This window comes from Bufo gargarizans, chromosome 3, assembly GCF_014858855.1.
Source record: "Bufo gargarizans isolate SCDJY-AF-19 chromosome 3, ASM1485885v1, whole genome shotgun sequence".
Lineage (NCBI taxonomy): Eukaryota > Metazoa > Chordata > Amphibia > Anura > Bufonidae > Bufo > Bufo gargarizans.
In genome coordinates this window covers 231,526,979-231,541,729 of record NC_058082.1, presented here as the reverse complement: position 1 = coordinate 231,541,729, position 14,751 = coordinate 231,526,979, and the positions used below count along the sequence as shown (strand labels likewise).

At 46.5% G+C, this 14,751-nt stretch overlaps 2 protein-coding genes across 6 annotated transcripts; one reads left to right on the top strand and one right to left on the bottom strand.

Annotated features, from left to right (window-relative positions):
• Positions 1-350: 350 nt before the first annotated feature.
• ZIC2 (Zic family member 2) lies at positions 351-3,018 on the bottom strand. 5 transcript variants are annotated; one of them, XM_044287190.1, is made up of 4 exons: positions 2,692-3,018; positions 1,771-2,622; positions 687-850; positions 351-560 (listed from the first exon to the last, which is right to left on the bottom strand). In XM_044287190.1, exons 1-4 carry the CDS (start codon positions 2,891-2,893, stop codon positions 351-353), a joined length of 1,428 nt encoding a protein of 475 aa, XP_044143125.1. In that variant the 5' UTR covers positions 2,894-3,018. The 5 variants fall into 5 exon arrangements, with proteins under 5 accessions (XP_044143125.1, XP_044143124.1, XP_044143126.1 ...); XM_044287189.1 differs by having other exon boundaries at positions 1,771-2,631; positions 2,695-3,018; XM_044287191.1 differs by having other exon boundaries at positions 1,771-2,619; positions 2,695-3,018.
• Positions 3,019-9,734: 6,716 nt separating this feature from the next.
• Positions 9,735-14,506, top strand: ZIC5 (Zic family member 5). The gene is made up of 2 exons (XM_044287525.1): positions 9,735-10,854; positions 14,073-14,506. Exons 1-2 carry the CDS (start codon positions 9,735-9,737, stop codon positions 14,504-14,506), a joined length of 1,554 nt encoding a protein of 517 aa, XP_044143460.1.
• The last annotated feature ends 245 nt before the right edge of the window (positions 14,507-14,751 follow it).

Sequence of the window (14,751 nt, the reverse complement as noted above, 5' to 3'; positions counted from 1 at the left end):
AAATAAAATAGAATAAAATCAACTCTTCCTTCACCTTACATCAATGGAGGAGTCAAGATAAAGTCCAGCACTTGTCCTGCAGCTGGATATCTGTACAACCGTTAATAAACGTCCTGTCCCCTCTGAATGGAGGGTTTGCTATATACATAAAAGAGGGGCTGCAGAGTAGAATCGCTTGCTCTTTGGGGTAAATATTGGGGGAATAAATAGATTCTGTTAGCTTCTCTCTTCATGCTTGGTTTTCAGAACTGTGCAGCGTTTCATCCCAACTGTGCGTCTTCTCTGCAAAAGTCCACACACAGCAGATAGGGAGACCCTACATCGTCTCTGGTGGGCTCCAGCAAGGGCTCCTACACATACCACTCGTTGAAATTTGAGGAGAGGGGCCCCCCTGCCCCACTGGTTACACTGTGCACTCCAGATACGACTGCTGTGGCTGGGGACAAGTTGGTACTTTGTGTCTCAGTGTTGGGGGACACCAAACCTGGGGGGGTGGAGGATTCATAGCCGGAGCTGGCGGCAGGTGAGGACTCTGACCCTTGGGGAGAAGATTCGTGCACCTGTGAAGAAAAGGAAAAAAATAATCTGTAGATGACATGTGGTTTTATCTGGAGGGAGCAGCCCCAGTCCAGAAGGCGTCGATTCGTTCATCTCCATACACGTATTCTGGAAGATTTAGGCCTTACCTTCATGTGCTTCCGTAAGGAGCTGGGGTGAGTGTACGACTTGTCGCACATCTTGCACAGATATGGTTTGTCGGAGGTGTGGACATGCATGTGTTTCTTTCTGTCGCTGCTGTTAGCAAATCTCCTGTCGCAGCCTTCAAATTCACATTGGAACGGCTTCTCTCCTGAAGAAAAAAAAAAAAAAGGTTAAACATTCGTTTTAATATTTCTCGGACTTAATTATTATTATTATTTTTTTATAAGAAGAAACCCCGTCTGTACAAATCATTTCCTCTGGCAGTGGAGGAGACCGTGGGCTAGAGACCCTCCCAGCAGTTTGGGAATAGATGCTAATTGCGGATTCATTTGCAAACCGCTCAGAGGAGATGGTTCTGCTGCGGTTCCCAGGTGGGGTAAACAAGCAGCTTGGAAACGGGTGAAGACATTCAAATGCAACCATTTGATTTTCACAGCCTCCCCCCTTCCCCCAGTAACTGCATATCCAAATGTTATGCTGTTTGGAGCAATTTAGAGGTGTGATCGCTCAAATATCCTCCATTTGGAGGGAATCCACTTAACATTAAATTCCATTAGCACTTAAATGGTTTTTAAACGACATCTGCTCAGATAGGAGTTTAATGCCGACTTTCAGAGGAAAGAAATGCCCTCCTTCCTAAACCTCGTCTAGCACCTACCACCAGTCTTCACACATCTGGTGAATAGCTCCTATCGCAAATATTTACAAACACTCAAACCCAAAATCTGCCATCCACCAGTATTAATTATTATCGTTAGTGTTATAGGATATTAATAAAGACATGTGTAGGCATGAATTATAAAAATATTCGTATCCTCTTCCAGATGTGATATTAAAGAGTTATTTTTGTTATAATTATTATCTAACAATAATACATAAAAAGTAATGTTTCTAATGACTATCCTATATTGTACGATTTTACACTGTTCTGCCCCTATTATGTTATGGGATTAATTCAAGTGTAAATTTTAGACCCAGACATAAACATATTCAAGGATCGATCGACATTACTGCAGCCATCCAGCTTCATCAGCTCTAGTGCACCTACAGATCTATGAGTGCACCTACCTGTATGAGTTCTTTTGTGGATTTTTAGGTTCTCGGAGCGGGCAAAGACCTTGCCACATCCAGGGAAGGGGCACGGGAAGGGCTTCTCCCCTGTGTGCACTCTGATGTGGTTGACCAGTTTGTATTTGGCTTTGAACGGCTTCCCCTCCCTGGTGCATTCCTCCCAGAAGCAGATATGGTTGCTCTGCTCAGGTCCCCCCACATGCTCCACTGACACATGGGTGACCAGCTCATGCATGGTGCTAAAAGTCTTATTGCAGCTTTTCTTGGGGTTGCTGAGCTGCTCGGGGTCTACCCACTTGCAGATAAGCTCCTGCTTGATGCACTGCTGCCTCATGTACCTGAAGAAGGCCCCAGGGTGGTGGTGGTGATGATGGTGGTGGTGGGCTGCCATGTTCATTCCCATGTTCATCGGGCCGTACTGGTTGTGGAGCTGGGCAGCGGTGTAGGGGTCTCCTCGGGGGCTGGACACCTGTCGGTACTGCTCTGTTCTACCGAACACCTCGCCGGGCAGCCCCAGCCTCATCTGTCCGCCAAGTGCGTTTTGGGAGGCTGCGGCGTGCTGTTCATGGATGCCGGGGAAAAGCAGGTGACCCTGCGGGTGCTCTCCATGCGGTAGCTGGTGGTGATGGGGGTGGTGATGAAGGCTACCTGCTGGGGGGCCAAACAGGCTATGCTGCCCCCCTCCTGCAGTTGTAGTCCCTTCTGCAAAGCCTCGTCCTCGGAATAAGAAGTCGCGGGGACTGTTAAACGCTGCGCCCGTGTAGGCTGCGTGTGGAGCAAGGGCGGATGCGGGGTACCCAGCCTGGGAGGTGAAAGCCGAGCTCTGCCCCGGGGGGGACAAATCATGGGGTCCGCTGCCTCCTGCGCCCCCGGACCCAGATACCCCTCCACCGCCGCCGCCGCTTCCCGCGGAGCCCCCGCCGGGGTTGAGCTTGAACGCGCCCATGTGCGCCGGCTCCACAAAGCTGTTCTGCGCCAGACTCAACTCCCGCTCCTGCATCTCCGCAGCCGCAGCTGCCGCCGCCGCCACCGCAGCGTGATGGTGGTGATGATGGTGGTGGTGCCGCGCGAACGTGCCCACTCCCAGGGCCGGGAACTGAGGGCCGGCGTCCAGCAGCATGTCTCTTATTGGAAGGGTGTCCTGTGATCTAATGCAGCGGAGAAGTAGGCACAAGTAGAAGAGCAATAATAGAGCGGAGCCTCCCTGGATCCTGGTGTAGTCACTGCACCTCCCGCATCACAAGAGTCCTCCTCCAGAATGTGATCATCCCCTGCACCCAGCGCTGCCTCCTCCTCCGCTCTCTGCGCCTCTCAGTTGGGGAACTTGGCTCAGATTGCCCCCAGATGAAGGCTCGGGCGGCAGATGCTCCTCTTTCTCGTCTTCTTCTTTCTTTAAGTTGCAGCTCTGGGTGGAGGGAGGAGGGGCAGTGAGGGGAGGAGGAGGCTCGGTAAGGGGGCGGCGGAGGAGCGCGGCGCAGACCAGCAGAGCAGAGCAGCGAGCTGAGCGCGGCACATGACGCGGTGACCGGGCACGGCTCCTTCCCGGAGCTTTTGTTGGCGCTGCTCGTCCGGTCAGTGGACGTGGTCAGCGCTCGAGGTTTTGTTTTCAGTGCATTTCCCCGTCACCCTTATCACAAGCCCACCTCTCTCTGACTGGCCTGCCGTGAACGCCCCCTTTAACAGCTGCCTGGCTGGGCTCTGCCAGCCTGCCCATTGGCTGCACAGACTGAGACCTGCTTGGAGCACTTCCCAGTTCTCCTGCCAATCAGGTATACAGCTGGTCCCTGGCAGGCGCGCCCACCCCTGGAGCTCCAGCCCGGGATCTGTTGGGGAGACGCTTCCTTGCCCCCTCTAGTAGCGGACTTGTGGTCCTGTTATTGCGTTTAGAATATCCTGACCGCCTTGTAAAATCCCCAAATCCATAGCAAAGTCTCCATCATACAGGGTCATATCAGTGTGCGAATACTGGCTGCTCTTCGTGTGTTCATGTTGTCACTGTCTGGCAGCATAGCCACCAGCTCCATGTCTTTTCATTACAGTGTGGGCTAGAACCTATAGATTCCGTATACACCAGAACACACAGCCGACACTTACCTGCTCATAGGTACAATCCTATAGCCTTACTGCTATTAGATTATGTATCCACCAAATGTGACAGAGCCCCACTTCTATCAAAATGGATGCGTGTTATTTGTGTATTGTATTTATCGCTATCATCTATCGATGTATTTATTGTATCAAAATATAACTAAATCTGAACATACATATTTCATCTATACTTGGAATCTATCTAGATATTACATGTATATGGTTTGTCTATTCATCGATCTAATTGATGGTATTTATTGTATGAATGTATAAAATGTATCTACCTATAAACATACATATCTATTTATACTTGGTATCTGATGATTTAATATCTATCTATTCGAAGGTAGATATCCTTTATATATTAAAATAATAAATAACTATGAACACATTTTACCTATCTACTATTGGTAACTGTCTTCATATCTATCTATTCATATCATATGTATCTGTCTATCTACAGTATCTATCTACCTATCTATCTATATCTGTCTATCTACAGTATCTATGTATCTACAGTATCTATATATCTATCTACAGTATCTATCTATGTATCTATATATCTACAGTATCTATCTACCTATCTATATCTATCTATCTACAGTATCTATCAATTCATCTACAGTTGCTTGGCGATGAGGATGCCTGGGTGGTGTATGTAAATGTGCACCACTGCATTGGCATGTTTGGTGGTGGTGATGAATCATTTGTAGAGATCCCAAGAGGGGAACAAGTCGCACCCCAGGTCTCAGTGTACAGGGGCAAAATTAGGACTGGCAACTCTGTTTTGAAATGAGGTTTTTGATAGCTGCCTTTAATCTTCTCTATACCCAAATAAATATCTGGATGACTGTAAATGATGGACCCCACCTACCCCAATTTATGCGAAGAGGGGGTCAAGTCTAGACACCCACAAAATGACTGTATTGGGCAGTCACGCCTGCTGTAGGAGACAATATACACTGGGGTTTTAAGTACACATTGCTCAGTACACCAGGGCACAATAATAGGCTTGTCTTGCTAATTACTGTTTGTTTTCAGAGCATGAGGCACAAAACCCATTTCCACGTCTGTCTATGAATGCCAGCTAGGAACAGGGCAGCCGCCTAGTAGGTTACACAGGGAGCGGTATTTCTTCCTCGGGCAGTGCCAGGCGCTTTTCACGCCATCTATGCCCAAACCCGCTCAGTCCTTTGTGCCCCTCCCAAAGGTCAATTGTGAAATCCACCAGAGTCTGACCAGACCATGCATCATTTACCCGTACAGATATCACCTCAGTGCAGTGATCGCGCCTATAGGTGTTGGCTGATCATAGCTATAGGTGCTGAGCGTATAGGTGCTGGCTGATCATAGCTATAAGTGCTGAGCTGATCATAACTATAGGTATTGGAGTGATTATAACTATAGGTGCTGGCTGATCATAAATATAGATGCAGGCTGATCATAGTTATGGGTGCTGGCTGATCATAGTTATAGGTGCTGGCTGATAATACATATAGGTGCTGGACTGATCATAAATATAGATGCTGGCTGATCATAAATATAGATGCTGAGCTTATAGGTGCTGGCTGATCATAACTATAGGTGCCGAGCTTATAGGTGCTGGCTGATCATAACTATAGGTGCTGGAGTGATTATAACTATAGGTGCTGGGTGATCATATTTATAGGTGCTGAGCGTATAATGCTGGCTGATCATAGCTATAAGTGCTGAGCTGATCATAACTATAGGTGCTGGAGTGATTATAACTATAGGTGCTGGCTGATCATATTTATAGGTGCTGAGCGTATAATGCTGGCTGATCATAGCTATAAGTGCTGAGCTTATAGGTGCTGGCTGATCATAGCTATAGGTGCTGAGCTTATAGATGCTGGCTGATCATAGCTATAGGTGCTGAGCTTATAGGTGCTGGCTGATCATAGCTATAGGTGCTGAGCTTATAGATGCTGGCTGATCATAACTATAGGTGCTGAGAGGATCATGGCTATATGTGCTAGGTATGGGATTGTATAGCCCTGTGGCATGGAAATTGCTTGCCATGCTCAGTGCTTACCTTTCAGAGTTTCTTCCTCTGCTGCCAGTTTCCCACATCGCCCGCTGTATGGTGCAGTGTGTGCAGCTTCAGGAGGCTAGAGAGATAAAGTTTGGGGAGAATTCCTTAATTGCACGGAGACCCCGCAGGCTGCTGGCATTCTGCTTTTCTGTGAGGGCTGCAGTGCTACTCTCTCTGCAGGAAACACAGGACTGATCCAAGTTCAAAGTCACTTCTGCCGTCCCTCTAAAGAAGTGCTTTATTTCTCCTCAAACCACAAAACCCCCTTTCCCCCATGTCACAGGGTGAAAAGGGAAGAAAACAGCGGCTGCGATCATTTCTCCAACAAATGCCAGGGACGTAAGCTATTCTGTGTAGAGAGCGGTCACTTCACAGGATTGAGTTTTCCCCAAGTTTTTAATAGGAGATCTGCCGATCGCGATCGGGTCTAATAAATGGGTAAAGATTGTGCCGTTTTTCTGTCACCAATGCAATATCTGCTAGTAGTGAATAACTCACCTCTGCTGTGTGTGTACTTCTAATTTCTGCCTATCCTAAATGTGCAGCAAAGTATTATTATTAGTAGTAGTAGTAATAGTAGGAGTAGTAGTAGTAGGTACACTGTTGCTATATAAAGCAGCACATGTGTGTGTTGGATATTAATTGAAATTGACTTTTTAATGTAGGTTATAGTCACTGTTAAATGAATAAAATAATTGTGAAATATTGCATTATATAACAGCCAGTTTCTGGATGATCTACTAGGAAATGAATGTATTATAATAAAAAAAAAAAAACATTTTGGCCATATGGAATACATTGTGTTGTAGTCTGGAGATGAAAGGAAGAGCAGGCCGCAGCAGTGTCTGTGGCAGGGGCTCAGCATGCCAGCATGGCCATCCGCAGCGTATTGGGTTACGTGGTGCCTTTGATTGTGCTGACCTTAGGGCGCCCCTCTGACCGCCGGGAGACCACATATGATGAGCCGTAGCCCCGCAGTACAGGACCTCACCAGGCTGGAAATGAAAAGAGGAACTCGTGAAAGTCTCCGCCAAAACTGTAATAGTTTAAGAGACTGTTTTTAAAGGGCAGAAGGCAGCCCAGGCTGGCACTGCTGCCACAGTCATGGATCTGCAGGAAAGGGGAGCAGGGCCACCCAAATACTGCTGAGGTCTTTTATGTCACTTATTAAATTGTCGCATTATAACCCCCATGCCTCCTACTTTATTATGATTGTTGACATCATTAAAATACTTTCCTCTTCCTCCACAAAGACACCATATTCACGTATGATCCTGGGCAGCGTTTTCTAGGTGGCTCGGGTGGCTGGCACATGCACTGCTGGGCCCAGGACCAGTGAGGGACAATTTATTCTGTCATTCAGAAATGACAGGACATATGTCGCCCATATTGCTGCTCCACGTAAACCCGTCTACTTGTCAGTGCCTGATACATCTCTACAAGAGGATGACTCTGGTGATAAGAACTAATACTGTCACAGGACGTAATAATACTGCACATTGTGTCAGGCGCTTCTGGAATAGCGTTTTTGTTGCTGTTCTCGGTCTACCGCGATTTTAGCATTTGATTTGTGCTTTCACTGGATGCTCTATGTTGTTGATGTGCAATGCGTTTTCTGTCAGGAGGATTTATTGTTGTAATGGATTGTCTCACATTAGGCTCCCGTTTACGTTAATTACACAGATTGATACCTCTAGTGACCTATTGATACGGGGTAGTACGGTATTTAGGCCCCTGTGCCATCAAGGGATGGCAGCTTCTCATGCATACATGGAGGGGCTATAGGGACACCAGGAATTGTTTCTGGGTAGTTATTGATAAATTATAGAAGTTACTTCTGCCCTTACAACAAATGTGCTGCCACGCCTGCAAGTTGTTATTATGCAATTTTTAAAGCCAAAATAAAAAAAATGGATCATAGAGGAAGAGAAAGTGAAGGACAGGTACTACTTTTTTTTTCTTTTTAATCTACCCTTGGTTTTTGTTTCAAAACTGCATAAAAATGAATCGGCATCCATATACTGATGATGACAGCTTCTGGCTTACCCCAGGTCAATATACTTCACATCTCCAGATTCCCCACATTATAGTCTCTGGAACCTTGAACGATGGTTTACTGTGTATATCCCAACCAGAATCCTATAAAATATAGCTGATAATAATATACACAACATATGACATTAAAACTGTAAATGTCATTGTATTTATTGTACAAATATTGTATCAAGGGTCTGACAGTAGATTTTACAGAGTAAAATAGACTAAAGGACGTTTTATCCCCCTATAAACAGAAGCTGATCACATTTATTGGAACAAAGACAAATAAATCGATGACAGACCCCCGACATGCTGAGTTTAACGAGAGGTGTACAAGAAGGCGTGAGCCAGACCCGGCGCTCAACCCCATTCAATCATTTAGTTTTACAAGTTTTCCATTACAAATGAAGCTGTTAAATTTTCAGTAATTAAATAAAGAGCAATGGGAAAGACAGTAAAGAAAAATGCTGTGCGGGAAGAATGGAAGACCTAAAGCTGTACTGAAAAATATATGTAACAGTGAGAAGAATAAATAGCACTATATATATATACTATAAAATATCTGGTGTGAAGGAGGTCATATTGGGCTTCATTAGCTTATAGAAGCTAATAAATTAAACAATAATGAATAGACTGTTTTTACCTAACATTTCTGTGTCACCCACAAACGGTGTCGAATATTTACACTTTCTTATTTTATTACCTACAACTGTCAGAACTAGCGCAGAAATTCACACCGACCGATATGTGCATAGTCCTCTATGGGGCAATTGTCTACTAAACAGCAGATTTCTTCTACCTGTACACAATGTGAAGCTACCTGTCATCTGCTGATATTTAGGCTCCTTCCATTGCCATATCTGCATTATTAGGTCCTCTCCTGTGTGTATGGTTACAGATCTACGGATGACTCGAAATACCTCTCTGATTTTACTATTTTTCTGGAAAGATCTCGCTCTCACCATAACTGTAAAGGGCACCTGTTATATCAGAAGATAGTGTAAAGATAATCTCATCACCTCGTATGACCCCCCCCCCCCCTCCCCCTCCAAGCATGGAAAGAGCAGTACAAAATGTGCAAAATATAATATTAGTAGTCTAAAGACAGGTAGATAATATACAGACAGCTAGCTAACTAGACCATAGGTAGAAACATAGATAGAGATAATACTAAATATAGATAGATAGATAGATTGATAGAGATAATACTAAATATAGATAGATAGAGATAATACTAAATATAGATAGATAGATAGATAGATAGATAGAGAAACATAGTGGTGGGGTGTGTGTGCTAGGCATAACAAATACAGGTGTCTTCTCTACATTTACTTTCTTGGTATAAATCTGTGTGAGGTGCCCTTGTTGGACGGTGGAGAGATCAGAGGTTGGCATTGCCAGCCTGTGGCGTCCAGTAAATAACTTTGGGGCACACATTAGGGCAGATGACCCGTGCTGCACGCCGTACTACTCCTGGCTCGGCTCCAGACTCGGGTTCAGGGAAACTTTGTTCAAGTGGAAGTTTGAGAAGTGGAATGCAGGCTGAGAGCATGGGGGCGGATCCCTGCTGAGCGGCGGCCTGACAGCCAGCCAATCACACGACCGGGCCTCCTGCCAATCCTGGCAACCCGTCCAATCCTGGCTGTGCCATTGCTAAACTATATGCCCCCACTGTGCGCCTCCAATGCTGCGCTTTCTGCCAATCGCTGGAGGACAGAGTAGGGAAAGGAATAGGCAGAGTTGGGAGCCAGACAAAAGAAGTTAAAGAACGCTTAATCTACCCATGTTTCTGAAGGATGGTAGAGGGGCAAAAATAACACCAGTGAGTGTGGATGGACGTCATTGTGTAGTGATGGAGCCCCCTTTGAGCAAGAGGAGTCAGACTCTGAGGTTAGCGGATTTGGCAGCGGCTCAAGCCCATCCTCATCAGACTATGACAGGCTTCCCGGGGTTGGGGAGTCATCAAGCTCACTCCCACCCTGCCCACATCCACCCTGGGGAGTTGGGGAGTGACCCTGGAGTTGCCCTGACTCCATTCGGACCTGAGCACATGGCCCAAGCTAGTGCTCTGAAACTTAGTCCCTCACAGCATATGCCAGCTCATCCTGAAGCCCAGACAGCAGCTGCGTTTGGTTCGCCGGCTACAGTCACTTACCCCGTGGCTCATTCCCACACTGGCTACACTAGCAGCAGGGACTTTATCCTCAGGAGGGAGCTGTCCACTTCGGCCATGTTAGGCGAGCAGCACCCGGCCACCAACTCCCCCCATCATCACCACCACCACCACCCGCATAGCATGTTCATTTCCTCCACTGGTACCTATGGACACTCTGAAGGGGCAAGCCACCCTCTCTTCTCTGGCATTCACGAACAGGCAACCCCAGGAGTCCACCACCCTCTCAATGGTCAGATGCGACTTGGCTTGGCCGGAGAACTTTACGGAAGACCTGAGCCCTTCAGACCCGAGCACTATGCTGCCTCCTCCATCCATAGCTACAACTCTATGAACTTAAATGTCAACCTAGCTGCTGCTGCAGCCGCCCACCCAGCCGCTGCAGGGGCGTTCTTGAGGTACATGAGGCAGCCCATCAAACAAGAGCTCATCTGCAAGTGGATCGATCAAGACCAGACCTCCAAAAATACATGCTCCAAAACTTTCAGCACCATGCATGAGCTGGTGAACCATGTCACGGTGGAGCACGTCGGGGGACCCGAGCAGAGCAGTCACGTCTGTTTCTGGGAGGAATGTCCTAGGGAAGGAAAGCCATTCAAAGCCAAATACAAACTGGTCAACCACATCAGAGTGCACACAGGGGAAAAGCCCTTCCCGTGCCCCTTCCCTGGATGTGGCAAGGTCTTTGCCCGCTCCGAGAACTTGAAAATCCACAAAAGAACTCATACAGGTGGGTGCATCACTCTTTCCTTCCTTTCTTGTAGTTCTGCACGCGTCCTCAGCCATGTGACTGCACAGGACTAAGTAGTTTCAGCAGTCTGGGCTCACGATCAGTGCTAGCTGCTCCACACCAGTATTTAGTATCTACACTACTACCCCCATGCTTTCCGGGAATGAGATCTCATGTGGAGGGTCACAGTGAGGAGGCAAACAAAAGCACCCGAGGGCAACTGCTACTGAAATACCTGTACTGGCCACTAACATTCAAAGGCACTAACCCACACTTAACTGGCCACTGACAATCAAAGGCACTAACCCACACTTAACTGACCACTGACATCCAAAGGCACTAACCCACACTTAACTGACCACTGACATCCAAAGGCACTACCCACACTTAGATTAAGTAAGCACATTTCCTGGCAGATTGGCACCCACCACGTGCTCCTGCAGCACTAATGTGTGCCGGAGTAGAAGGAGTTAAATCCCCTTGGCTCCCACATCTTCAGTCTTTATTTATTTTTTTATGCCAAAACAAGAACAAACTTTCCAGGATGACGTGGAGCTTGTAGACACAATAGTCAATATCTACACATTGTAAATCAATGCAGGAGGGAACCCAAGTGCCCCATGTTAACGAGTGCACGAGATCAATGAGAGCTTCAGGTCATCTTCACCTCTTGCACAACTGATGGTCAGCAGCTGCAACTCATGCACTGTCCACTCCGAGGACTCTGCAACTAAAAGACACTTCACACCTTCCATTTCCACACAGGAGATTAGAGGTCCCCTAGTCATCGTCTACTATTACCACTCACTGCTCTGCACCCCTAGGCTGAGGCCCAACTTCCATCAATCGTTTGGTCAAACTGCATTTTAAGTCTCTTTTTTTTAAACATTCAGTGTAGATGTGTAGGTTTGTGTAGAACCAGCCCATTTTGACTACACAGCAAACATGACTTCCTTTGATAAGTAGGACTTAAGAAATCCAAATAGTAAGGCCTTGCCAAAATACAAAATGGAGGCAGCAGTAATCCTCCCCCCCCACACACACAGTCCTCTCAACACTGCACGAATAGTAATAAACTCTTCAAGATAGTGGTAGTGATATAATGGGGGGCACAAAACATTACTGAGACTATTTTTTTTGTTTTTTACGGAGACTTTTTTTATGCTGGGATTTTTCTAACTGGACTTATGTAAAGGAAATGACAGACTGCAATGCATTTTTAACAGGCTTCTTCTCGCTGTAGAATTTTCTGTGGCAAACTAAAAGATATCAGTAGTCCTGCCTTACTTTATATTATTGAGCATAACCTGAGAGATGACAATGTATGGGTGAAATCAGAGTGATGATATATTTCGTGGGTAATACAGCAGGAGGTGCCTGAGTCCTGTAGCTGGAGACACATGAAAGGATCTGAGTCCTGGGAACTTTTCTGAAAGATATTAGATTTTTAAGGGCGCTTCTGGTGAGCACAATGTAGTGAGAGGGAGTGAGATACAAATGTCTGCTTGATGTTAGGATTCTAGTTTACAGGATAGATGGATAGATAAGGAGTTTTTTTTTTTTAGATTGGGTAAGACAAAATGAGATGACTAAAAGAAATTAGGAATCAACATTTATTATTGCTAACATGATGATGTGAAAATCTGAAAATAAATAAACAAAAATAAATAAATATATAATCTTTATGAGTCTTGACTATATGTAAGTACCAGTCACATATATCATTCACATATCGTAATCTGGGAAGATGGTCAGCTAGCCTTGCCTGATCTGAATCCATGAGTATTAACGTGTATGACCGGCCATGGGATTACGTGTAGCAAAACAGATTTTATAAAAAAAAAATTGTAAAGGCATCTGACGATCCACTCTCCTTATATCGCATGTGGCTGGTGTATTCCTTATAGGTAGGGCTTTGTATTTTAGATATTTGGGGGTGCAGTGTTGATATGATGCTGGTGCAGTCCATAAACCTGTGACTTGTGGTGCAATACAAATAGGAGGGGGTTGTCGTGCAAAGATGGACCTGGGACTTCTGAAGATGTTCTGTATTATTAGGTGTGATGGGGAGAGCTGTCTCAGAGATTGCAGTTTTGGTATGGAATGGTAGCTGGTACCAGATGCACTGGGAAGAACCGTCCAGAGATTGCAATTAGAGCTGGACAGGTACATATATTTCAGAAGGGCACTACATATGGGGGAACAATAGGGGCTCGGTTTTGATGATCTGTCAGTGTTGATCTGTGAGTGGAGTCCTAAGGACTGACGATGGCAGAAGTTTGGGGAGATAATTGATGTCTTCTGGCTAGGTTTCAGCGGCTGAGGCAGAGGAAATTGCCAGGACTGTATATGCGTGAGTGGGATCACGGAGGATATATTAGTGGTAAAGGTGATGACATATTAATGGCAGACATGAAGATCTGCTAGCCGCAGAAATGATGAGGTGATACTGGCCAAACTGGGACTGGAGCTGCGGATTATTGGTGGCATATGATGTATACACTTACAGTATGCTTGCTACATAGGCTCATTGTGAAGTGCCGGAGTACTGAAAAGCCGGACCATCAGAAGATGTCTCGCATTTTATTTAGTAAAGTGCTATCCCTGGCGCGGAGTGTACAGCAGGAGAAGCCTAGCTGACTGATGTGGTTGTGGTGTGCAGAAGATGGCACAGCGGGCGGTGTGCCAGTGATTGACATGAGAATGGTGGCATGGTAAGGAATGTAGCAGGACAGATCAGTAGTATTTTAGCCCTGTCACTAGGGGGTCTGATGGAAGACGTGATGGTAAGTGACGTGTAGGGGGCAGCCACGGCCCACCATTCCCTGACCGCTGGGGTACAGTCAGTCTAGGCCAGGCTGTGGAGGTATGCTTTCTGGAGGAATAATGCAGCACTTCTACCTCTCTGCCCCTGTCACACTCAGACATGGGCTTTACTAATTACACGTAGGGTGGCTATGAGGCATGATATTGCAGTCCCAATTACATGCCAGTCTATTAGGCCTGTCATTGGCAATGAGATGGTATAGGGATTACAAGGGGCGGCAGATAACACACCCGGAGGCTGCTCTTCACCAGTATGTTACTGGTAGCAATGGGAATCTATTAGAGATGTCTTACAGTAAGCAGATACAGGGCTCTCTAGGACTTCTGTAGGCACACGTCTGGTTCTAATACATCCACCTATCTGCTCACTCTTATTGTTTCACTTTCTATAGGGGAAAAACCATTTAAGTGCGAATTTGATGGTTGCGACAGGAAGTTCGCCAACAGCAGTGACAGGAAGAAGCACTCGCACGTGCACACCAGCGACAAGCCCTACTACTGTAAAGTCCGAGGCTGCGACAAGTCCTACACGCACCCCAGCTCCCTGAGGAAGCACATGAAGATCCACTGCAAGTCCCCCCCAGGGTCCCCCTCCCTGGGCTACTCTGCTGTAGCTACTCCAATTGACGAGGCCCTGTCCCCTACTCAGGACCAAGTCAGGGGGCGCACTGCCAACCTATCCCCTCAGGTCACCAACCTCAATGAGTGGTACGTCTGTCAAGCCAGCGGGGCCCCTAATAACTTGCACACCCCTTCCAGTAATGCAGAGTCCACCGATTCTGAAGAGGAAGACCCCTACAGGAACTCGGAGAGGACTATTCGGTAGGAAGGTCACCTGAGTGCTGCCTATTCCAGTCCTGACAGACGGACCTCTGCTTTTCGCCATCTCCCAATATTTATTTGCTAGAAGACCATAAGGTCCTCATTCACTTGAAAGCTTGGTGAGTTTAACAACAAAGAGGCATCCTCAACAAACTGGATGTGCTTCTGGGATAAATGCCCGGCGATGCCAGGAAGGATAAACAGTTTCTCGCTCACTGCCAATGCAGGCTGGATTTCTGTACTGCCTCA